General features: G+C 34.9%; 1 protein-coding gene across 1 annotated transcript in view; it reads left to right on the top strand.

Moving 5' to 3' along the window:
* The window catches only part of SREBP (Sterol regulatory element binding protein), a 155,594-nt gene that overhangs the window by 78,161 nt on the left and 52,533 nt on the right, over positions 1-24,900 (top strand). The window contains exons 8-10 of the mRNA XM_090403191.1: positions 5,601-5,767; positions 7,566-7,725; positions 21,867-21,978. Coding sequence (XP_090259317.1) covers positions 5,601-5,767; positions 7,566-7,725; positions 21,867-21,978 — 439 coding nt within the window. The remainder of the gene's footprint in view (positions 1-5,600; positions 5,768-7,565; positions 7,726-21,866; positions 21,979-24,900) is intronic.

Below are 24,900 nucleotides of genomic sequence, written 5' to 3'. Positions count from 1 at the left end.
TCAAATGCTTCAATGCATGAAAGTTCAGTCATTGAAAAATGCACTAAAAATGCAAGGAAGCACTAAATTAGTGCTTCCTTGCATTTTTAGGTTCAGATCATTCAAATGACCAGTAATGTCAACCATAAAAGCTAAATCCACTCATTATCTTAAAAATAAATTCAGGCACTTTTTTTTTTCTTTCATTTCCATGAAAACTTATTTCACCAAACAATTCATAGAAGCATTTTAATACAATACCCTTACTTAGTCGGTGAACATTACTGTGATTGGGCAGTCCATGCAGAATATTGGTCTCACTTAAGAAACACCCCACACACGCATGTAAAAAAAAAAATTTAACTGTTTTTACCACAGCATCAAAGACATGATCCAGTTTGAGAGCTTTGCAGCATAGCACTTCTCGATGTATAATGCAGTGCACCATAGAGATGGTGATCTTTATTTATAGCTGGCAATTTTGATTTTAATCTGGACACTACAACTAAATCATTGCCTACATTTATGGAGCTCCATCTGTGGTCAAACTCACCATTTGTTTCCAGTCTATGTTTAATTTATCTAAAGAGATAACCAAAGATTGAAATATATCTTCCCCTGTTGTTTGGCCTTTCAGATGTACAACCTCCCCAAATTTTTCTATGTACATATCTTCATCAACACCTCAAATAAAAATACAAAGCTGTGCCACATCAGTGCTTTCATCAATAGCAATAGAAAATGCAAGAAAAGAATGAACTTTATTCTTAAGTTTCAAGTTTGCAGTAGTATTCCTTGACAATGATATATCTGAAAATAATTGCGTTTTTCAGGACAAACTATCTCTGAACCCTTCATTGTGAATTTTTTAACAAATTCACCTTCTGAAAAGGATTTTGACAATACAGCTATTTCATTTGTAATTACGTAGCTAGCTTTAACTGCAGCATCACTCTTTTTATGTATGTTTTTAAAAACCAACTGCTGATTCTCTAACAGAGTGCATAGTTTTTTCTTCACAAATCTTTTAACTATAATCTTTAAATTTCTTTTCATGATTAGCATTATAATGTCATTCACATTGTACTCTTAGCAACATAAATTTGTTTATTGCAAATCAAAGAGATCAGTTTACCATTTAATTTGACAAAAATATATAAATCTGTGTTTTGCTACTCAACATTCAGCATAAACTTTTCTTTGCTTTGGCATATTGGAGTTAGGTAGATATAAAATTTTTGCATAAAATAATTTGTAAAACTAAAATTATCTTTAGCAAAAGTAGTACATTATCACTGACAGGCGTGTGCATATATTATATACTTACTAATATACGAGGGTGATCTGGAAAGTTCTCAGCCTCGACATAGATGGCAACACTATTGGCAAGATTTTTTTTTTCTGAGTTGAAACATCTGTCATAAGCATCCATGTGAAATTGCAAGTCAATCTATCAAGTAGTTTGTTTTATGCAGCTGTCTGAAGCAAACGTGTTGTCTGTATCCCTTGAAATGGATAGAATTGAGTATTGTGTTGTTATAAAATTCTTTGAAAAAAAATGTTTAATGCCAAAAGAAATTCATTCAAAGTTCATAAAAGTTTATGGGCACTCTTCTCCTTCATTTCTGACAATTAAGAAATGGGCTGATGAGTTTAAACATGGCTGTACAAGCCTTGAAGATGATCCACGTGAAGGATTTCCAAAAAGTGTCACAACACTAGAAATCATTCATCAGGTGCACGATATAATATTGGATGACCGGCGAGTCAAAGTGTATGAAATAGCTGAGACTATAAGCATTTCATAAGCACGTGTAGGATATATTTTGCATGAAGAATTGCAAATAAAAAAAAAAAGCTTTGCGCAAGATGGGTGCCGCACTTGCTCACAGCAGATCAAACACGCACTTGCATGAAAATCTCTGAACAGTGCTTGGAAATTTCCAAAACTTCCAAAAAAAAAAACTTCCAAGTGCTTGGAGCATTTTAACAAGAATAAAACTGATTTTGTGCATTGATTTATTACTATGGATGAGACCTGGATTGACCATTACACACCAGATTTCAAACAGCAGTCAAAACGGTGTACAGAAGCTGGTTGTTCAGCACCAAAGAAGACAAAGTCGATTCCATGAGCAGGAAAGGTCATGGCATCAGTGTTTTGGGATGCTAAAGGCATTTTGTCTATTAATTATCTTGAAAAGGGTAAAACAATAACTGGAGAATATTATTCCAATCTTTTAACCAGACTAGATGAAAAAATCGTGAGAAAAGACCCGTTTTTTTCAGAATAAAAAAAATCATCTTTCATCAGGACAATGCACCTGCCCACAAAGGAGTTTTGGCAATGGGAAAATTAAGGGATCTGCACTATGAATTGTTGGAACATCCACCCTATTCCCCAGATTTGCCTCCTTCTGACTTTTATCTCTTCAAAAACTCTTCCTCACTAGTCAGCATTTTTCTTCAAATCAAGAGATGATAGCAGCTGTAGAGGAGTATTTTGCAGATCTTACTAAGAATCACTACAGGGACGGGATGATGGTGCTGGAGCATTGCTGGAATAAATGTATTAGTTTTAAGGAAGATTATATTGAAAAATTAAAATAATTTTAAAATTATAAATTAGTCTTTTCATTGTTTGAAAACTGAGAACTTTTCAGACCACCCTCGTACTTTGTTAGCATGTTCGTTCCACAGCTCCACAGTGAAAGGTGGTTAAGCCTTAAACAGTTTATCTTTAACTCTTAATATCTTCTTCTTCTCCTCCCTACTGCATATTAGGCCTATTGGCCTGTTACAGAGCTGATTTGAGCTCTTTTAAGTCGTATCCATCCTGAGGATAAGGTGGCTAGCCCTATGCCTCCCGGTATATCGTATGGCTGTATCTCGTGTGTTTATGGGAGCGGTTTGCCTGCTTTTGGGAGGAAAAACTCTTAATATATTATTAATAAATACATGTATTTATTAATAATAAATTAGTATATATTAACAGAATAATTTAAAATTAAAAAATAATAATAAAATAATTTTTTTTTTTATAAAATTGAGCTGTGGACCAGATTGAACAAAGCTGTGGGCTGAATCTGGCCCCCTGAACTGCATGTTTGGTGCTCCTAGCTTAATGTATTGAAAGAGTTCAGTATTTTAAATAATAAATTTTGAATAGTTTTGAATCATAAATAGTAAATTTTGAATGGTAAATGTTTTTAATAATTGTACAATAAATTTTAATAAGGGAGCTGTTGTGGAATTATGGGTCATGAGGGATAGATCAATTTTTGTATTTTTACTTGTCCAAAAATAGTGGTAGATTGGTTTGTATGATTTGTTTTGTTTGTATGATTTGGAGTGATTTGTTTTGTTTGTATGATTTGGAGTGATTTGTTTTGTTTGTATCATTTGGAGTGATTTGTTTTTTAAAGTGTATTTATCTATTTTGCTTTCTTGTTTGAGTTGATATATGCATTTTTTAATTTCTTTTATAATGTTGGGAGTAGGATCTTCATTGATTTCTTTTGTAAGTGTTGTTTTCTTTAAAAAAAAAAAAATGTATTCCATTACAGAATATAGTTTTGTTTTCTTTGTATAATTTAAAATGTAGAAGTGATATGATTTTCAGAATTTAAAAGCTTTAAATCTAAATTTATTTCATTTATAACTTAAATGTTATTAACATTGCATATAGGCATTGTTTTATTATAGTATATTTCTTTGTCTGAGTGATTTCACCGTGCATTGCTTGCATTGAAGAGATACCCGGTGTAAGTCCCATCTGTAGTGTTTGAAGAACTGTTTAAATCTATTCCACGGACAAGCTACTTGTTTTCTAATTTTAGACAAAAATGGTAGAATCTTTCTTCTCACCAGCAACTCGGGGGTTTTCCAGCAAATAGAATTAACCACTCTATCCTACCAAAAATTTGAACAGTTTATGAAAATTGAGTAAATTAGTTTCATAAACTAAATTTACTTAATTTTTAAAAATTTAACTAAACATTAACTAATTCAAATTTAATTGAATTAGTTAATGTTAAAGTAAAATTAAAGTTAAAATTAGTTAAAGTAAGTAGCTTGTCCGAGTCATTATTCTGTAAACAACTATTTCTTGATATGAAGGCAGGTGACAGTAGTTGCAACAATATTCAAAATATTCATAATGCAAATCATTTATATTAATTTATTAAAAAGAAAATCCAAAAGTAAAGTTCTGCAATTTGCTAGGAGGAAAATTTCTGCTTTATAGGTAAAAAAAGTTGGTAAAATTAAGATGCATGGGAAGTGACGTAAATTTTAATAGAAAAAATATTATTTGAATAACTTGAAGTGAAGATGGAATGTCTCACTAAATACTACAGTTAAAATTGAAATACATTTCTTGCATATTCGTTATGGATTATGTTTATAACATGTCTTTAGATTTAAAAAAAAAAAAAACTCGGTTTTATCTGAAATTCTCATTTGAGCTATGCTGCTGCAATGGTCTGTTAATGAAATATATAATTAGTCAATATTATGTTATACATCTGCACAAGCAGTCAAGTTTATTTTATACTTACCTCTTGGCCTTTAGCTTCACCGATGTTAATTTTAAATTACTAATAATCCAATATATATATGCAATGCATTAACTTTTTAATGAGTCCATACTTTAAAGTTCTTTATTTCTATGTAAGAATGATTTCTCATTTAGCTGTTTTTGCACATTTAGAAGCACAAATATTAGAATACATATTTTGAGGCTGTTTTAAAATGTTTAATTTACTGGAAAGGTGTGAGAAAATTGTTTATCCATTTTCTCTCTAAAGGTCATAGTTTTCATTGTGTAAACAAAGATAAACAAATAACCTAAGAATATGTGTCATTGAGATTAATAACATGTATCTTACTTTAGTTGTCTTAGTAAACATTTGAAGAGAAGTTTTAAAGTGCACAACATAAAAAATTAAATTATAAATGCATGTTTTTAGTTTAATTGAATGAAATGTTAGTGTTCTATCCTTATAGTGAATTTTATAGTTCACTGTGTGGATTGTAATAGGATGAATAAGATATTCAAGGCTGCATACAAAGTTTAAAAAAATCTTAAAAAAGCATACATTGTTATTATATGTATATCCCTTATATATATATATATATATATATATATATATATATATATATATATATATTTTTTATAAAGAATTGAATGACTAGAACCGAGATTTAAGTAAAAAGGTTTTAATATAAAAACACGACTAGTTTCGGCTTGTAACAGCCTTCATCAGGTAACATTATAAAAGAAAGAAAAAACACTAAAACACTGAAGCTTAAATAAACTATGAACATCATAGAGAGTCTCTATACATAATTGACATTAAATCATTGTGGTTGTATTTATTTTATAAATACATCAATTCTTTATAAAAATATGTATGTTAACCGAGTTATTGATCATTCTTTCATATATATATATATAAAATTTCTCTCAGTGGCTTTTTACTACTAATTAAAGGTTGCCAAAGTTCATATTATGAAATAATACTTTTAAATTAATAGCAATAGTTAATTCTGCTCTAGTATCCTCAGACATTTAATCAGCTATATAAACAAAATTCCTTAATATATATTATTATTATTAGGTCATTTGACTGACTCTACGTTAGAATGTGTAATGCTTGCACTGAGTTCTTTGAATTTGGCTGAAGCAGCAGGAGCCTCTTTTCCCAGGGATAGTTTAGCAGAAATATATGTGATGTCATCATTATGTGTCAAGGAGAGTCTCCCACAGCGCTTTCACTTTCTTGCTGTAATTATAAAATTTTTGTATAATATTATTCTTTGATATATTCTCTCTGTTTATTAAAAAAAAATGGATTAAAAATTTAGCTTCTATAATTTTTTTAATGATTATCTGGTGTTTATTTTAATTCTTTAATATACAGGGCACTTGATTTCTAATTGATCTTAAACTAATATCACATAGGTTTACATGTTATTTCAGATGCTGAAGCTGATGAGTCACTCTAAATGAGCGCTTGTTTTGCTGTTGTGTGCATAGATCCATTGCACAATATGCTGCTACTTCTTCCCTTGTCTTATTTCCAATCCTTGTTGGGGTCAGCATGTTAAAATTTGAACCTTTGAAATTAAAATACCATAGATATATCATTAAAATAACATGGATATGAAGTATATGATGGTTGATATATTTCGTCCATAATAAAGCTTTAGCATACCTATTTGCATCCTTTCCTCTTGCTTACCTAGCTGACAATGTCAAGAACTGCATATATCATGACTTGTGTTTGTAGTTATAGTCATAATATATGACTATAACTACAAACACAAGTTATAGTTATAGTCATAATATATGCAATTTGCTCATTTTAGACCGAAAAACATAAATGTTTTGAAGGGAAAATCCTGCCTCTTCTTTGTGAGACTGGCTAACTCATCATCGCTTGAAAAGCCCTTATATAGTCAACTCTCACTATAGTGACCTTCTAGGGACCAAAGAAATAATGTTACAGTGGGTAGTTGGCTATAGTGAATTTTATTGAGCACGATATTGAGGATTATGGAGCTTTGGCGACATTTTCGTAATTTGTTTTAGTGATGGTTATAGTGAGAGTCAACTGTAAAATGTTTCTCATATACTGTAATGACAGGAATTGAATCCACATCTTTCCAATCGAGTACATAATATTCTCATGATTGAATTATGGAAGCTCTTATTGCACAGCAAGCAAACAAGCAGCATTTCATGTAAATGTAAGTAGAAAGCAGTCTTTTAAATGAGGATCATGCTTTGAGAATTATATGGTCAGTCAAGGACTGACCTTATAATCCTCAGATGGGGTTCTATTCCGACAGTCCCATTATATGTATAGGTCTGTTTTATATATATATATATATTTTTTTTTAACTTGCCAGCCTTGGCTGAGTTGTTAGCATATCTGTTCTCAACTATAATAAATTTAGTTTAATCCTTTATCCAAGGGTATGCAAACAGAGGTTTGTGCTTGAAGTATCTTCAGGACTGAGGCAACTTGTAGTAAGGGTGGACCAAGCTCTCATCACTCCTTGTCTCAGTATCTCCCATAATACAAAGCACATCTCCTCGCAGACATGTATAATGCTATGCATTAAGGGAAGGGGCCACTATCCAGACTGGTTTCGACCTTTATTGAGGTCTCGTCAGTGGGAGCCAGACCCAAAAGTGGTGATACTAAGGCAGAAGCAATGGAGAGGTCATATTTACTTATACCAGTTGCCAAAAGGTGTACCACCTTATTATTAGATTACTCTGGATTTAGAGAAAGATGTAAATAAACTTCCAACATAATGTTTGTTGGAATATGGCATTATTGATGACAAGTCCAAGTGGGCAGAAGTATAGTACTTACTGTTATTTATGTGTAGCAAATATGTGGAGTATTTTCTCCACCTATTTTGAAGAAATATACAACTTCATATGTTTTTCTTGTAGCACTTATATTTTTGAAATTTGAAACTCCCCTTCTCAGACCACTATAATGCTTAATGGTTAGGGAAATTAGCTTCATACATTATATTATTAACATGTTTATTATTTTTATTTATAGTGGTACCTTTTGAGACAGGCCAGAAAAGTATGTACGGCTAATGGTCTTCCAGTTCCTACTTTACAGTGGCTTTTTAAACCAGTTGGACACAACTTTTTCCAAATGGAGAAGTGGACATATAATGAACAGCAGACTCTCTTTAGCTCTTTAGAGAATCCAAGTAAATGATTTTTATATATCATTCTAACATTATAGAGAAATACTATTTTTTTATAAAAGGAATTTCTTTGAGAAATTCCTTTTTTAAAAACAGAAAATTTATTTTAACTTATATTAAATATAATGGCATTTATTTTTCCTCCTAAGTAATTTTTTTTTTCAACCTCTCCCATGAAAACTATAGGTTATACAACTGAAAGGTTCTATAACCTAATTCTATAACCTAGTTCTATAATTCTATAACTTAAGAGTTGGTTATACAACTGAAAGGTTCTATAACCTAGAATAAATTAGAATTATGGGTAGATCAGGGATTATGTAATAATTGAGAACCCTGTTCTGAAGACCAAATTTTTATACATATATATATATATATATATATTGATCATCCCATAAACGAGAAGTTGAAAGACCTCTAAGCACATCACTGTCGTGTCTGGAGTGCAGGTGAGGAGTCAGAAGTTTGACTTTTCTTTATTTTTTTGAAGAATTGCAGGTTGTGTATCTGTTTAGAAATACTTGTTATGGTAGGCTGTTCCACAAGATGGAGGTAGATGGAATGAAAGAGGAAGAAGAAAAGCAAATTCAGTGTGTTTGTAGTTGTACCATAAAGGGGTGCCAGACAGCTGCTCTTGTATTAACAGGTGCAACAGGAAGCAGAGGAATGATGATTGCCAGTTCAGTGGAGCAATAACTATGAAGTACCTGTAGAATAGACTGAGCTAAAATTGGCATCTGTGAGATAGAGATTGAAGGGAATCTGTAAAAGAAGGATAATCTATTTTCTGAATTGCTCTCTTCTGGACAACGTCACGAATTTAGAAGTTTTACATGCTCCACCCCAAACATGTGAGCAGTATTCTAAGCATGGACAGAGTATTTGTATATTGTTAAGAGTTGGTTGGGTGCAAAATAGCATCTTGAACAAAAGAAAATGCCTAGTTATTTTGAATGCTGAAGAAGCTATTGTTCAAATAGGTTTGTGCCAGGAGAGGCTGGAGGTGATTGTTAGTTCAAGCCAAGCAGAGAGATCTGATCTTGTTTGGTGATTTGTGTATTACTGAGGATAAGGGAATGTTAGCCGAGATTTCTTTTGTGAGAGAAGAGGCAAGAATTGTTTTGGTAGCATTGAACATGACCAGATTATCCTTACCCCATCAAAGGATAGTACGTAGATCAGTGTTCAAGGCACTAATTATAGATGATCTTGATGCTTGTGATATCTGTGCACTCCGTGGTTTGTCAGATGAGTAGGATGAAGAGAGAAGGTCGCTTGTGCACATAAGAAAGATGGTAGGTGATAGGACAGAACCTTAAGGTACTCCTACATTAGTGGTGAAGAGAGGAAGCTAGCAACTTAGTTACAGAGAGTGGTGGATAGACCAAAGGACGAGACAGTTTGTTTAGCAGGCCTCAGTGTCAAAAGCTCTGGAAATGGCAAGAATGACAGCACAAGTTTTACTTTACGTTTCCATTGCATACATCTAGTGGTGGGTGATATAAGCTAAGAGATCAGCAGTAGAGTCAGTGTCACACAAGGCAACAAAAATTGTTTGAATTAAGTTCAGTTCACCATGTTTATATTATGCCTGTTTCCTCCCCTCACACACACACACACACACACTACTTTCTTGTTAATTGCTTTTTTTAATGAAACAGATATTGTAAGTTAGTTTCATAATGGGCTACTAATACTAAATTCTGCTTACGTAATTCACAGTAGAATGGATTAAAATTGTCACGTGTGTGTGTGTGTGTGTGTGTGTGTGTGTGTGTGTGTGTGTGTGTGTGTGTGTGTGTGTGTGTGTGTGAGATAGAGGTCTATAAACTTTTTGAATGAGTGTTATAGGATATCAATTGATGAAATTTTTTGTTATATGGAAGGTAGGGAGAGAACACAGGGGCATCCATGGAAGTTAAGTTTGTTTGCAGTCAAGAAAGGAGTAAGAGCTAGGTTTTTCTCTCAGAGAGCAGTGAGTGAGTGAGTGGAATAATTTGTCCTTAGGGGTAATGAGTGCATCTAGTGTGAATGAATATAAGGGAAGGTATAATAGCTGGTTTGAAGAGGACACTTTCCATGTGCTGAGGCTTAAGTGCTGTGAGGACATCATGTTGGAGGCTTAATGGCTTCTATACAGCACTCAGAAAGGATTAAAATAGATTTTAATACTTCCTATATTTGGTCTGTCACTAAGACATCTTCAGGGGTTACAAAAAAACTAATGTAACATATACACAAATACCACACAATACTAAGCTAACCATGTGGGTGACTAAAAAGTCCTGTCTAGGTGGTGCGCCCTCTATGGGCAATTGTAGGTGGCCTAGAATGTAAGGTGGGATCTCTGATTATTAATGTTTCCCAAATCTTTGGAAGTTTAATGCAACCGTATTTATTTAGATTTGGTTGATTTCTGAGAGCTGCTGCAAATTCTAAAAATAGTCTCTCTTTTTTGAATTTGCTGTGGTGGAGCATGGTGGTTTTTTCCCAAGAGATCCTGTGGGTTGTATCAAAGACATGGTCAGCCAGGCCTGACTGACCATAAGTTGTGGTTGCAGATGTATAACCTGTGTTCTTCTAGGTAGATGGTTGCTGATCTACCTGTCTGTCTAAAGTACGCCAGCTTACAGGAACAGGGTACTTTATCAACTCCAGGCAATGAGAGGGGGTAGGGGGCTGATCTTTTGTAGAATGGATAAGGGTAACAAGTTTGTGGTGGGGCTTAAATGCTGTATGAAGGTTGTACTTTTTTAAAAATCTTGGCTATATTTTCTGATGTGCCACGGATGTAGGGTATGGTGATGGCATTTCTGAACTCTTTCTGAAGAGACTGCCGGGGAATGGCTTTTTTGAAAAGATGTCGGGATACAAGAGTGATACCGAACTGCATTAAGCTAAAGATCAATTTTTAAATTTTAACACAATCTTTGCACTACTGTGGGAACAAATCACTGCTACTCGCGCCACACTCTCTGAGACGAACTCTGCTATTGGCTCCTCACAATCAAAGCCCTCCATGGTACTTAACCTTAACTGCTGAACTTTGGTCCATTCTCTCTGGTATCTCAGAAGCTTCCGCACAGAAAGAATTCCAAAAAATAAAAAAAATAAACATATCAAAAAGTATAACAACCTTTTGTTATACTTTTTTGTAAACCAAAGCACAAACGCTGCAGACAGTAGTTAATCTATCTTCCAAAAGGCTCAATGTCAGTGCCCTAATCCTCTGCCACAATTTCGCTGTCACACTGATAGAAGTGCCAGTACTAGATGTAATGTCCTACATCAAACGCTGGATCCGTCACTTAGCGCCGAAGATAGCAAATAACATTAGACTTGACATCGCCAACATCCTCGCCCAGTCATTGCCTCCAAAAAGTAATTTATCGCCTGGCCAATGTACTGCTCTCAGGAAATTATGGAAAGACAAAAGTATCATAATCACCAGAGCGGATAAGGGTAATGAAAATCGTCCTTAATCCCATGGAATATCCTCCGAGATCACTCCACCTACATCCCACTAGAACACGATCCCACAAAAACACAAGTTAAAAAATTTTAAAAACTTACTTAAAAAGTATCTTCCTGGCCTCTGGACATGATAAAAAAATTCAAACATTTCAGTTCTTATCCTCCCGAATATAAGGTTTACCAAAAATCCACAAACCTAATCTCTCTGACTCCCCTCATTGACTTACCACATCCTATGTAAAAAAACTCTACCCATTTTAAAACCCTAATAGAAAATCTAACTTTAAATAACACAGACATATTGGTAAGCTTTGACATCTCTTTACTGTTTACCAATATTCCCTTAATTGATACGTTAACACTCTTAGAATGTTAACAATGTAGAATTATGTTAATGTGGACAATGAGACTTATTTGTGCTTATGGTCCCACAGAAGGTTCTACTAAGGTAGAAGTGGAGGAATTTTTTGAGGCTTTAGAGAAAGCAACTGACACAATGAAAAAGAAACAGTTGGTCCTTGTTGGGGATCTAAATAGCAGAGTAGGAAATGATTGTCAGACATACAAAAATATTTTGGGAAAATTTGGAGAAAAGAGCAAAGCTAATAATAATGGCAAATACTTGTTGGATTTCTGCTCTGGACACGAACTGGTTATTACTAACACCATGTTCCAGCATAAAAATGTGCACAAATTCACATGGAGAGAAGAGGCAAGGAATAAGAACGGTCTCATCGACTATGTTATTGTTGATAGTGATGTTTTTTCTCTAGTGCTGGACACCAGAGCATACAGAGGATTTGAAATTGGAAGTGATCACTATTTAGTCTTGAGCAGGATAAAATTGAATTTCATATTGAAAAGAATAATATGTAAGAAAGTTTTTTAAAGCGAATAAAGGTTGAGCAGCTCTCAGATGTGAACTGTAGACAAAAATACACAAAGATTATTGAAGAAAAAATGAAAGAGTTTGAGAACAGCAACCAAACCTTGAAGATTCAGTGGCAAGCCTTGAAGAAAACACTGATTGATTCAGCGAGAGAGGCATGTGGTGAGGTTGTCTGCAAGGATAGAAAAATCAGAACTCCATGGTGGACACAAGAAGTTAAAGAGGCAGTGAAGAAAAGAAGAAAACATATCAAAAGTTCATATCAAATAAGTCAGCTTGTGCTCTTAGAGAATACAGAGACAAATGTAAGATAGCTAAACAAATGTCATGGGAGAACTTTGGCAAAAACATAGAAAATAAATATCAAGAAGGTGGTAAGATATTCTGGAGGTTGTTGAAGAAACTTAGAAATGGAGGAAAGAGTGCCGTAAAAGTTGTTAGAGATGATAAAGGTGACATGAAAACGGAAGAAAAAGATATCCTTGAAGTATGGAGTAATTAATTCGAAAAATTGCTAAATGAGACAAGCAGTGATGACAGCACAGTGGTAAAAAAACACTCAACAGGCATACAGTCAGGAATGCATATCCATACTTGAAGTAGTAAAAATCATCAAAGGCTTGAAATGTGGAAAGGCAGCAGGCATAATTGTTATTCGTCCAGAAATGCTGAAGTATGGTGGTATAAGAGTCTTACAGCTGCACTGCATAATTCAGAAGTCCTGGGCAGAGGGACGAATTCCTGATGATTGGAATAGAGCTCTCATAGTACCCATATATAAAAAGGGAAATAAATCTGAATGTGAGAATTACAGAGGTATTTCCCTACTGAGTGTTCCTGGCAAGATTTATGCCAGTATACTTGAGAAACGGTTGAGAAGAATTGTGGAAGAAAAGCTTGGTGAAGAACAAGATGGATTCAGGCCAAATAGAGGCTGTCAGGATCAGATCTTCACTTTACGACAAATAGTTGAGAAAGCATGGGAATATAACAAAGATCTGTATTTAAGTTTTGTCGATCTGGAAAAGGCATATGACATGGTTCCAAGAGAGAAGCTGTTCAATATGCTACAGTTATATGGTGTCAATGGGGCATTATATCAACCAATATTTAGTCTTTATTTGAGTTGCAAGTCAGCAGTTAGAATTGAAGGTAGTACAGGAAGATGGTTTAATGTTAAATCTGGTGTGAGACAAGGATGTACATTTATCAACCAATATTTGGTCTTTATTTGAGTTGCAAGTCAGCAGTTAGAATTGAAGGTAGTACAGGAAGATGGTTTAATGTTAAATCTGGTTTGAGACAAGGATGTACATTATCCCCTCTGTTATTCATTATCTATATGGATCACATTATGAAGGAAAGTGGCATTAAACATGATATCAGAATTAGAGATGATAATGTCAGCTCTTTGCTTTATGCGGACTATGTTATATTTCTAAATAAATCTGCTACAAGTTTGCAAGATTCCCTGACTAAATTGAATAACTGTCGTAATAGATATGGCATGAAGGTCAGCAATAAAAAGACAAAACAATGAAAATAGGTAGAATCGTTGAAAATGTCAACTGTGTTGTGAATGGAGAACCTGTGGAACAAGTAAAACATTTCACCTACTTAGGCACGATATTTAGTGAAAATGGTAAATTAAATATGGAAATAGACAACAGAATCAACAAAACTGGTATGGTAGGAAGTGAATTGAACAAATTCATATGGAATAAGAGAGAAATTAGTCGGAACACCAAATTAGCTGTATACAAGACAGTGTTCAAACCAGTTTTAACTTATGGACCTGAGAGCTGGGTCAGAAGTAAAACACTAGACCAAAGACTAGACACCGCAGATATGAGAGTCCCGAGAAAGATTAGAGGCGTGAACAGATGGCATCAATGGCAATATCGTATTAAAAACGAGGATATTAGGAAAGAACTAGACATTGTCGGCATTCAGGAATGCATTAGCAGAGCTAATCTCAGGTGATATGGTCACTTAAACAGAATGGGCGAGGAAAGATTAGCAAAACAAGTGTTCTCTGTCAGGTTGGCTGGAAAACGACCCAGAGGAAGACCAAGATATAGGTGGATTGTTACAGTACAAAGTGCCTTAGATGATAGAAATATAAGTTCATCCTGAAGGTATTTTCTTGATCATAAATTAGTATAATAATAATATTTGGTTTCCAGATCAAGTGTTGATCAATTTTATTAAACTGAACCAACTAGTTTCGCCACACTTTAACTGTTGGCATCTTCAGGGCACTTATAAGATTTAAACAATCTCACAATTTTGCATAACTGCAAAACTGACAAAAATTAACTGTAAAAAACCGACTAGAATAATTACAAATAGAATAGTTTCGAACGTGATTGAAACACGTATCGCGTGTACAAGGTTAGCTAGATGTTGCTGTTGCTAAGGGACTTTCTGTAGTTTGTGTTAAAGTTCATTTCTTCCGTTTTTAAAGTTCTGATTAGGGTTTTCCATATTTCTGGAAGTATTAGGCCTTGATTTCTGTTACGGTTGACAGTAGAATGGCGACTGTGGCTGCTGCTTTGAAAATTCTTTAATAGTAATCTTTCTATATGTAAGGAGAACAGCTTTTGTCCCACTCGATGACATGATTAGTTGTAGAGAAAGGAGATGATAAGCCAGAAATATCCTGTCTTTTTGACATAGCCAATGTGTTCCTTTTGCCTGATTTCGGGGCTTCTCGATGTCTGTCCAATGTAACTAGAGCCACAAGTGCATGGAATATTATAAACTCCAGCATATTTATAGAAAGGATGGTTGTCTTTGAGAGATCTTAGTAGTTTACGAATAGATTCTATTGGTTTAAATGTTACTCTTATTTTGTGTTGTTTGAGGAAGCTTGTTGGAGATGCCACTTACAAACGGAATTGCAATCGTTTTTATATATTGAATATCTTCTTGTTCTCTTTGTGTTAGTTCAGAGAAAAGGACTTTATTGACTAGTCTTCTTGGATAGCCGTTCAAATACAGATTGTTGGAAATAAATTTTAACTCATCTTGAAGGGTCTCGTTGTCCGTTGTGATGCAAATCGCTCTTTTCTTTAACATGTGTACAATGCTGAGTTTATGTGAGATGTGGTGAGAGGAGCTGAAATGTAGGTAGCGACTTGTATTAGTCGGTTTTCTGTACACCGATAGATTTATACTGCCATCAATTTGTTTTTTGATTAAGATGTCTAAAAACGGTAATTGGTTTTCTCTTTCAAGTTCCAGAGTGAATTTAATAGAACGATGGAAGGAGTTGATCTTTTTGAGATAATCATATAGGTCATCTTTGTTATTGTTCCATACGATGAAGATATCGTCCACATATCTGAACCAAATTTTAGGTTTTGGAATAATTCGGGATAGGATTTTGTTTTCTAAGTCTTCCATAAAGAGGTCAGCACATGAAGGTGAGAATGGGCTCCCCATCGCCAAGCCTGTTAATTGTTGATAGATCTTATTTTTCCAAGAAAAGTAGTTGGAGTTTAGGCAGTGAGCAAACAATGAGATTATTTCTTGTGGGAACAAGGTACTTAAGATGTCATTGACCTCCACTACAGGAATGTTTGTAAAGAGAGAGGTGACATCTAAGCTGGCTAGAAGATCATTATCCACTCTAAATCCAGAGTAATTTTTAAAAAAGGTGATAAACCTTTTGGCAACTCCCATAGGTACAGATGACTTGCTACTGCTTCTGCCTGGTATCTCCAGCTCTGGGCCTGGCTCCCACTGAAGAGACCTCAATAAAGGTCGAAACTAGTCTGGGTAGATGGCCAATCCCTTTAATGCATAACAGTATACATATCCACATAGGAAATGTGTTTTGCATTATGGGAGATACTGGGTTAGAAGTGCCTGGTAGCTTGCTCCACCTTTGCCACGAGTTGCCTTGGTGTTGCACTACTTACTGGATAAGATAGTACAACACTATATTTAGTCCTGAAGATATTTTCAGGCGCAAACTTTGTTTGCTCTCACTGGGATAAAGGATTAAACTAAATCTATTATACTAACTGTCTGAGTTGTGGATGTGTTGTTGTAAGAGTTTCGAGAGATGTTTTGACAATAAGTAGGTAGGAGAGTTGATTGCATCAACGATTGGGCATAAAGGAATACCATCTTTGTGCACTTTTGGAACGCCATAGAGTCTTGGAGTTAAAGGATGCATCGATTTTAGTTTTTTAATCAAGTCTGTTGGCCAGTTGGATAAATTGCGTAGTAATTCATTGGTATCACTGTGGTTTTTTTAATGTCGGATCTTTTGTTAAAAGACGGTATACAGACAAGTCAGATAGTAGATAGTTGACTTTGTCCTCATAGTCCTTTGAGTTCAGTATTATAATACTGTTTCCTTTATCTGCTTTAAGTATCATGATGTCTTTGTTGTTTTTTAATTCACAATAGTTCTTTTATCTAGTGATGAGAAGTTTTGTTTTGTGGAATAGGGAGAGGAATGTATTATACAACTTTTTAGTCTTAGATCATTTTCTGTGTGAGGCGGTAATAATGGGATTCCTTTTTCTAGACTACAGATGAAATCTACCTTAGGAATCTGTTGAGGAGCTATTGCATAGTTGAAACCTTTCTTGAGAATATCGATTTCAGGTTTCTTTGAGATGTGGTTTGAGAAATTAAGAATAACTTGGTTATTTGATGAAGATGCCAACAGTTAAAGTGTGGCGAAACTAGTTGATTCAGTTTAATAAAATTGATCAACACTTGATCTGGAAACCAAATATTATTATTATAGAAATATAAGTTCTAATAATGTTGGAGTCGTGACAGGTAATAGACTGATTTGGAGGAAAATTGTAGATAGGAAGTTAGTAATGATGTAAATTTTTTATGTAGTACTATAATATCTTGTACACCCCTTGAGGGTATACATGTCTGGAATTTGATGATGATGATGACACTCTTAGAAAACGTTTTTCCTTCTGACATCTTAGATCTCTTTTCCTTTGCCATCAAATCTGGTAATTTTTCCTGGAAGAACAAAATTTACAATCAGATAGAGGGAACTGCCATGGGTTACCACCCCCCCTCCTTGCCAATTTTTTATATGGAAAATTTTGAAAAAAAACAAGCCATACACCCAGCCCCTCTCAAACTTTCCATCTGGCTAAGATATGTAGATTATATATTTTCCATTTGGCCTCATGGCCCAGACACATTAGACTCCTTCCTCAGTCACCTCAACAGCCTACATCCAAGAATCCAGTTTACGATGGAAAAGGAAAAGAACAATAGTTTACCCTTCATAGACACCTTAGTTACATGCCTTCCTAATGGTACACTTTCCTTCACTGTATATAGAAAACCAATGCACACAGGCAGATACATTCACAAACTCTCCCACTACCACTCCTCTCAACAATATGGCATTATTCAAACTCTAATCAAGAGAGCCCACAATCTTTGTTCCAGTGGAACTGCCCTTTCAAATGAACTCAACCACATACACAACACCCTCTCCAATGGCTACAGCGATCATAGTATTAAAAAAATAATCAGTTCCTCCCCCAGTCCCTAGCAATCTCTTCAAAAATAGTTCAGAAATGCCATCACCATACCCTACATCCATGGCACATCAGAAAAAATAGCCAAGATTTTAAAAAAGTACAACCTTCACACAGCATTTAAGCTCCACCACAAGCTTGCTACCCTTATCCGTTCTACAAAAGATCAGCTCCCCCTCTCTCATTGCCTGGAGTTGATAAAGTACCCTGTTCCTGTAAGCTGGCGTACTTTGGACAGAACAGGTAGATCAGCAACCATCCGTTGCTGATCTACCGTAAGCTGATCTTTTGTAGAACTTATCCGTTCCACAAAAGATCAGCTCCCCCTCTCTCATTGCCTGGAGTTGATAAAGTACCCTGTTCCTGTAAGCTGGTGTACTTTGGACAGAACAGGTAGATCAGCAACCATCTGCCTAGAAGAACACAAGCCATATACCTGCAACCATGACTATGGTCAGTCAGGCATGGCTGACCATGTCTTGATACAATCCACAGGATCTCTTGGGAAAAAACCACCATGCTCCACCACAGTAAATTCAAAAAAGAGAGACTATTTTTAGAATATATGCAGAATTTATTTTTAGAATAATGCAGCAGCTCTCAGAAATCAACCAAATCTAAATAAATACAGTTGCATTAAACTTCTGAAGATTTGGGAAACATTAATAATCAGAGATCCCACCTTGCATTCTAAGTCACCTACAATCGCCCATAGAGGGCGCACCACCTAGATAGGACTTTAGAGTCATCCACGTGGTTAGCTTAGTATTGTGTGGTATTTGTGTATATGTTACATTAGTGTTTTTGTAATCTCTGAAGATGTCTCAGTGACAGACGAAATATAGGAAGTATTAAAATCCGTTTTAATCCTTTCCGAGGGCTGTATACAATCCATTAAGCCTCCAACATGAGGACACTTTCCCATGCATAAATATTGCATTACATTCATGTTAATAGCCTGGGTGTGTGGCCACAAATAGTGATGCCCTTGAGTCCCTTTAAACAGACATGTAGATGCCGCAAAGTGTCAAATTCTTAACATTCCAGTGGTTTCAAATGGTCCAGAAGGTGAGGCAGAGTCTGCAATGAGACAGTAGCACCCAGAAGTCATTAGTGGCTGTGATTGGTTATTGTGTGAAGTAATCCAATTGAACATTGTAATTTGTCATGAGTTGCTATTTTCGTTTTCTGAGTTTCATCTGTTTTATGTGCATGCAGTGTGAACTGACATGTTTATGACACCGAATCAACAAGTTTTTAATATATATAATTTCTATAAATAATTTATAAATTATTTATAGAAACCCATTTACAATGAGAAACAGTGTTGATGATGTACTGAATGTCCTGTTTTCTGCCAGAGCTTTTGCAGATTGTATGATTTATAATCAAATGAGATTGTACATGTGTATAATAAATAAGTAAAAAGAATTATTTTAGCCTTTCTTTGGTTCAATCCAGAAAAATAATTTCTCAAGTGATTACTTTTTTTCCTATTTCTCTGCATATTTTATGGCTGTATATATCAAAATTCAAATTATATATGTCTCACTCTAATATTTGCAATGATAATCTAATCTCACCATGAAGCATAAACATGTGCTTCTCACATAAACTGTGCACATGAAGCATAGCTATTGTTCATTTGAACTTTTTGCTTTCCATATTTAAAATTATATTAATTGATAAATTAAAGTATTCAAAGTTATTTTATAATTAATTGCATTAGACCAATTAAGATGAGCTTTGATGTGCTATGCACTCTTAGAACTTTCATACATCAATAAAAATGCAATCATACAGTCAAATTGGCATGAATTTTATTAGAGTGCAGCTTGCATAAGCCACCCAGCACACTCAGCCTAAATAGGCAGGCAAACACCTCTGATATATAAATTAGCAGTTGTGTATTCAAAACTAAACATGAACTTCCTGAAGGTAGGTAATTTCAAGTAGAGTCATATAGGCAAAATTTAAAAATAGGAAATTAGAAAATATGGCTTATTTGTGGCTGTAGCCCCATCAAAGATCCAGTCTTCACTGCTTGTATCTTTGATGGGGCTACAGTCATACTATACTGGCTCAAAGCATTTAACACTGTGAGACCAGTATAGTATGACTTTTAAATGAATGTGTTCTCTAGCCAATTTGTCTGTTTTGTGGAATGAAAAACCTCAGTTTCTGGGGAAAAACCTGCCATTTCCATATGAGACTGGCAAACTTATCTTCAGTTAAAAAGCCATTATAAAGGTAATTTGTAAATGAGATAGGATTTGAATCCAGTTTTTCCAACCTATGGCAAATGTCACAGTGTCATAGTGACTTCGCTACAGAAATGCTCTAGTAGTGAATTAGAAGAATTCTGTTCTTGAAGATCTCACCAGCAAAATAAGAGAATCTGACATACAGAAATGCTTAGGGAAAATTTAGAGAAAAGTCAGGGCTAATAATAATGCAAAGTGTCAGCCAGAGTTCTCAGGATACGAACTAGTTGTTGCTACTATCTTTCTATATTTCAACATAAAAATGTGCATAAATTCATTAGCAGAGAACCTGTATAATGAAAAATGTCTCCTCCCCAACAGACCATACTGCATGAAAGAAAAACTAATAGTTTGGTTGTATAATTATGAGGGTTGTTTGAAAAGTTTGGTAAAAAAATAAGTTAAACATATTTTTTTGGAAAAAATCACCTTTATTTCTCAACATAGTCTCCATCAAGGTCTACAAATTTGGTTCAGCAAGTTTCCAATTTTTTCATCCCATCTAAAAAGTAGGATTTGTCAAATTGTGCAAAATAGTCATTGACAGCCTTCATGACATCCTTGTTTGAAGAAAAGTTTTTCCCACTGACCCAAATTTTTAAGTTTGGGAACAAGAGGTAGCCACATGGGGCCAAGTCTGGAGAATACGGTAGATGTGGAACCAATTTGAACCTCAATTCATGCAATTTTGCCATTGCAATGGCTGATGTATGGGACGGTGCACTGTCTTGATGAAAGAGCACTTTTTTCGTGCGCCAATCTTGACCGTTTTTTCTTCAGTTCTTTTTTTAAACGGTCCAGCAATGCACATAATAGACTCCCGTTATTGTCATACCCTTTTCCAAATAGTCTATCATGATAATTCCTTGGGAATCCCAAAAAAACAGTGACCATCACCTTCCCAGCTGACAAAACGGTCTTTGCTTTTTTTTGGTGCTCTTTCACTGAGCATTGTCCACTGTTTTGACTGCTGCTTGGAACCAATTTGAACCAAACTTGGTAGATCCAAGTTTCATCTACAGTCATGAATCGAAGCAAAAAATCCTGCAAATTGTGATTAAACATTGCCAAATACTTTATTGAAATGTCTTTTCGCATGCGTTTTTGATTGACAATCAACAATCGTGGCACCCATCACAGACACAGCTTTTTCATGTGCAATTTTTCGTGCAGGATATTATATACCTGTTCTGTTCAGTTCAGATGCCTACAATCTCAGCAATCTCACGCACTTTCACTCGGTGGTCTTCCATAATGATACCACGGATATCATTATGGTCTTCCATAATGATACTAGTGGCCTCAGTCAGGTGTGCGGAGTGTGCTTCATCTTTAATGGACTTACGACCATGTTTAAACTCATTTATCCAAAAATAAATAGTCTTTAATGCTGGTGCAGACTCCCCATGAACTGCATCTAACTTGGCTTTGATCTCTGCAGCCATCCACTTCTTCAAATAAAAGTGTTTTATCACTGCACAAAAGTCGTTTTTCTCCATTTTTTATGAAAAATTCAAACACAGTCATTTTAAATGTTTGCCAAATGAGAGCTACGCATTGTACATGGCTAAAATTTTGCCTGGAGTCATGAAAAAGATGATACATGCCAACACTGGTATGAATGAACGAATTGTGTCGCTGTCTATTGGAAATTTACCAAACTTTTCAAACACCCCTCGTAAATTTAGTATAGAGACTTTTACAGTCTATGTACTATATTTAGCAACAGTTTTAATGTAATTATAGACAACTGAATGAAAAGGCCCTTACATAATGAAAAAACATCTTCTCCCAAAGACATTGTGCTGCACACATGCAAGTAAAACAGTTTTATTGTATCACCAAATGCAGTGTCTGACTAAATACGCTTTGTCCTATCATCCTCTTTCAGATTTTCAGTTCTTAAAAATAAAGGCTTTTTTTCTAATAACATATGCATTAGTATTTCAGTGAAAGTAACATATATATATTTATTTTTAGTGGATCCACTATCATTTGTTTCACAGACATTTAGAGAATATCTTCTTGAAAAAACAGCTTTAGCTGTTGTTTCACCAACAATGAAACTTGACTTGCCTTTAGTGAAGAAAAGGTAAGTGATTAATGTCAGTTTAAATTTCAAATATGAAATATATAACATAGATATGAAATTTGATCCAAAAAATAAATCAGTATGCCAAATAGAAAATTATACATTTTCTATTTATATAAGTATAAATATCCATCCTAAGTTGGTTGAGTAATTATCATATCCATTCTCCACTCAACAGGCTGTTACCTCAAATTACACTGTGATCATGGATGTTTGTATCTTTAGGTGGGAGATGAATTTAATTGCCTGGTGTGAGAGTCTACACTACTTATTGGATGCCTGAAGTGGCTTGAAAAAATTCCATGTTTGGTTTCTGGAGGGAGCAAGTACAGAAAAAAAAAATGAATAAATATAGAAAAAAAAATCCTTCTCCCACCCACAGTACAACTTACAGCACTGTAAGTTGACAACCTTTTGTGGTGGGAGTCATGTAAAAAAATTAAAAAAGCATATAAACTATAGCTTGCACATCATTGAACAGGTACAAAGTCCTCTTGTATGTTTGTGCATAATAATGATAATGTTGTATAATCTGAAAGATAAGGAGGAGAATGTCAAAGATAAATTTTATGAAGAACTAGAAAGAATATATGATTCTTTGCTTGAGAATTGTATAAAATTAGTTATGGTCACTTTAATGCTAAAATAGGAAAAGAAACAATTAGTTGACTAACAGCTGCATAACATTAGTAATGACAACGAGATTAAAGCTATTAACTTTACATCCTTGAGAGGGCTTATAATTAGTAATAATGCTTTCTCAGAAGAAATATCCATAAGCAAACTTGCCTTTCCCCGGATCGAATAGTAAACAGCTAAATACACCATGTAATGATAAACACACATACTGTATAAGAAACATCAATAGCTACAGAGGAGTCAATACAGATACTGATCTGAACCTGGTAATATATATAATTTCTATCAATAAAAATGAAATAAAGCCCTTAATCAAAGATTAGAGACCACAGATATGCGATTTCTCAGAAAAATTAGGAGCCTGAATTAGTGGCATCAGTGGCAGAATCATCAGGGGTGCTTAAAAGTCAAAGCTATAACTGAGAGGAGACCTCCACATAGCCTTTAAAGGAATGCAGAGAACCGATCAGGGCTTCTGACCTAATGTCCAATCCTCACCTTCTCATGGTGCACCCTGTTAGGTATCTACCTGGATACTGAATGAATGAGGATGGGCTGGCTATTTGGGATTTAGCCGACCAAATTGTATTCTTATTGGTTTAAACCAAAATAAAAATTAATGGTTCAGCATGACAGAATTTCATCCTGGCTGGGATATCGCCTGGTTAAACAAGGCCCCCATTGATTTTGCCAGGGAACCAAGGTAAACAGCGAAAAGTCAGCTACTGGAACAAATCCTAAAACCTACCCCAACTCAACATCACCAGAGTTCAAGATCAGTACCGTCAACATAAGAAGCCTGAACGGCAAAGAAAAAAAGCTAGCTGAGGAATTGGATAAGTACCAGATCGAAATAATAGGGATGACTGAAACAAAAAAGGCAAAAATTGGTGAAATCTTTCTGAGCAATAAATATAAAATGTTATATTCAGACAATGACTATCAAGGAAAACAAGGAGTAGCCATAGTATTCAACACTAAATATGAGGCTAATCTTCTTGAATGGCAGGCAGTCTCAAGTAGAATAATGTGGGCAAATATGAGAATGGGGAACTGGATAATGAGACCTATTTGTGCCTATGGTCCCACAGAAGGTTCTACTAAGGTAGAAGTGGAGGAATTTTTTGAGGCTTTAGAGAAAGCAACTGACACAATGAAAAAGAAACAGTTGGTCCTTGTTGGGATCTGAATAGCAGAGCAGGAAATGATTGTCAGACATACAAAAATATTTTGGGAAAATTTGGAGAAAAGAGCAAAGCTAATAATAATGGCAAATATCTGTTGGATTTCTGCTCAGGACATGGACTGGTTATTACCAACACCATGTTCCAACATAAAAATGTGCACAAATTCACATGGAGAGAAGAGGCAAGGAATAAGAAAAGTCTCATTGACTATGTTATTGTTGATAGTGATGTTTTCTCCATGGTGCAGGACACCAGAGTGTACAGAGGATTCGAAATTGGAAGTGATCAACATTTAGTCTTGAGCAGGATAAAATTGAATTTCATATTGAATAAAAGAACATGTAAGAAATAATGAAGGGGATACAAATCCTTTGATGTTTATCTGCCAGTAAGCGAAACTCTAAGAACTAGGACTAAGATCTGTGAATTTCATACCGAAAAACTATCGGCAAATCCAAGTGTAAGTAACCACTTGGTAGTACAACACCAAGGCAACTCGTATCAAAGGTGGAGCAAGCTCCTTCACTATCCTTGATATTTTCTCATAATGTAAAAACACAGCCCCTAGGGGATGTAATACTGTAATTACATTATGAGGAGAGGTCACTAACCAGACCAGTTTCAACCTTTTTTGAGGTCTCATCAGTGGTACTAACCACTTGGTAGTACAACACCAAGGCAACTCGTATCAAAGGTGGAGCAAGCTCCTTCACTATCCTTGATATTTTCTCATAATGTAAAAACACAGCCCCTAGGGGATGTAATACTATAATTACATTATGAGAAGAGGTCACTACCCAGACCGGTTTCAACCTTTTTTGAGGTCTCATCAGTGAGTAGGTAGACCTGGAAGATAACAAGGCTTAAGTGAAAAGAACTTATGATACCTTCACTATATGAATGCCATAAAGGTGTGCCTGTATATTATAACATAGAATAAAAGCCAAAACACATACCCTAGGGGCTGTTTTTTTACATTATGAGAAAATATCAAGGATAGTGAGGGAGCTTACTCCACCTTTGATACGAGTTGCCTTGGTGTTGTACCACTAAGTGGTTACTTACACTTGGATTTGCCGATAGTTTTTCGGTATGA

Source organism: Typopeltis vanoorti, chromosome 13, assembly GCF_054136105.1.
Source record: "Typopeltis vanoorti isolate ZY-2024b chromosome 13, IOZ_Tvanoo_1.0, whole genome shotgun sequence".
NCBI lineage: Eukaryota > Metazoa > Arthropoda > Arachnida > Uropygi > Thelyphonidae > Typopeltis > Typopeltis vanoorti.
Note: the sequence above shows the minus strand (reverse complement) of the source record. Positions and strands in the feature narration are given on the sequence as shown.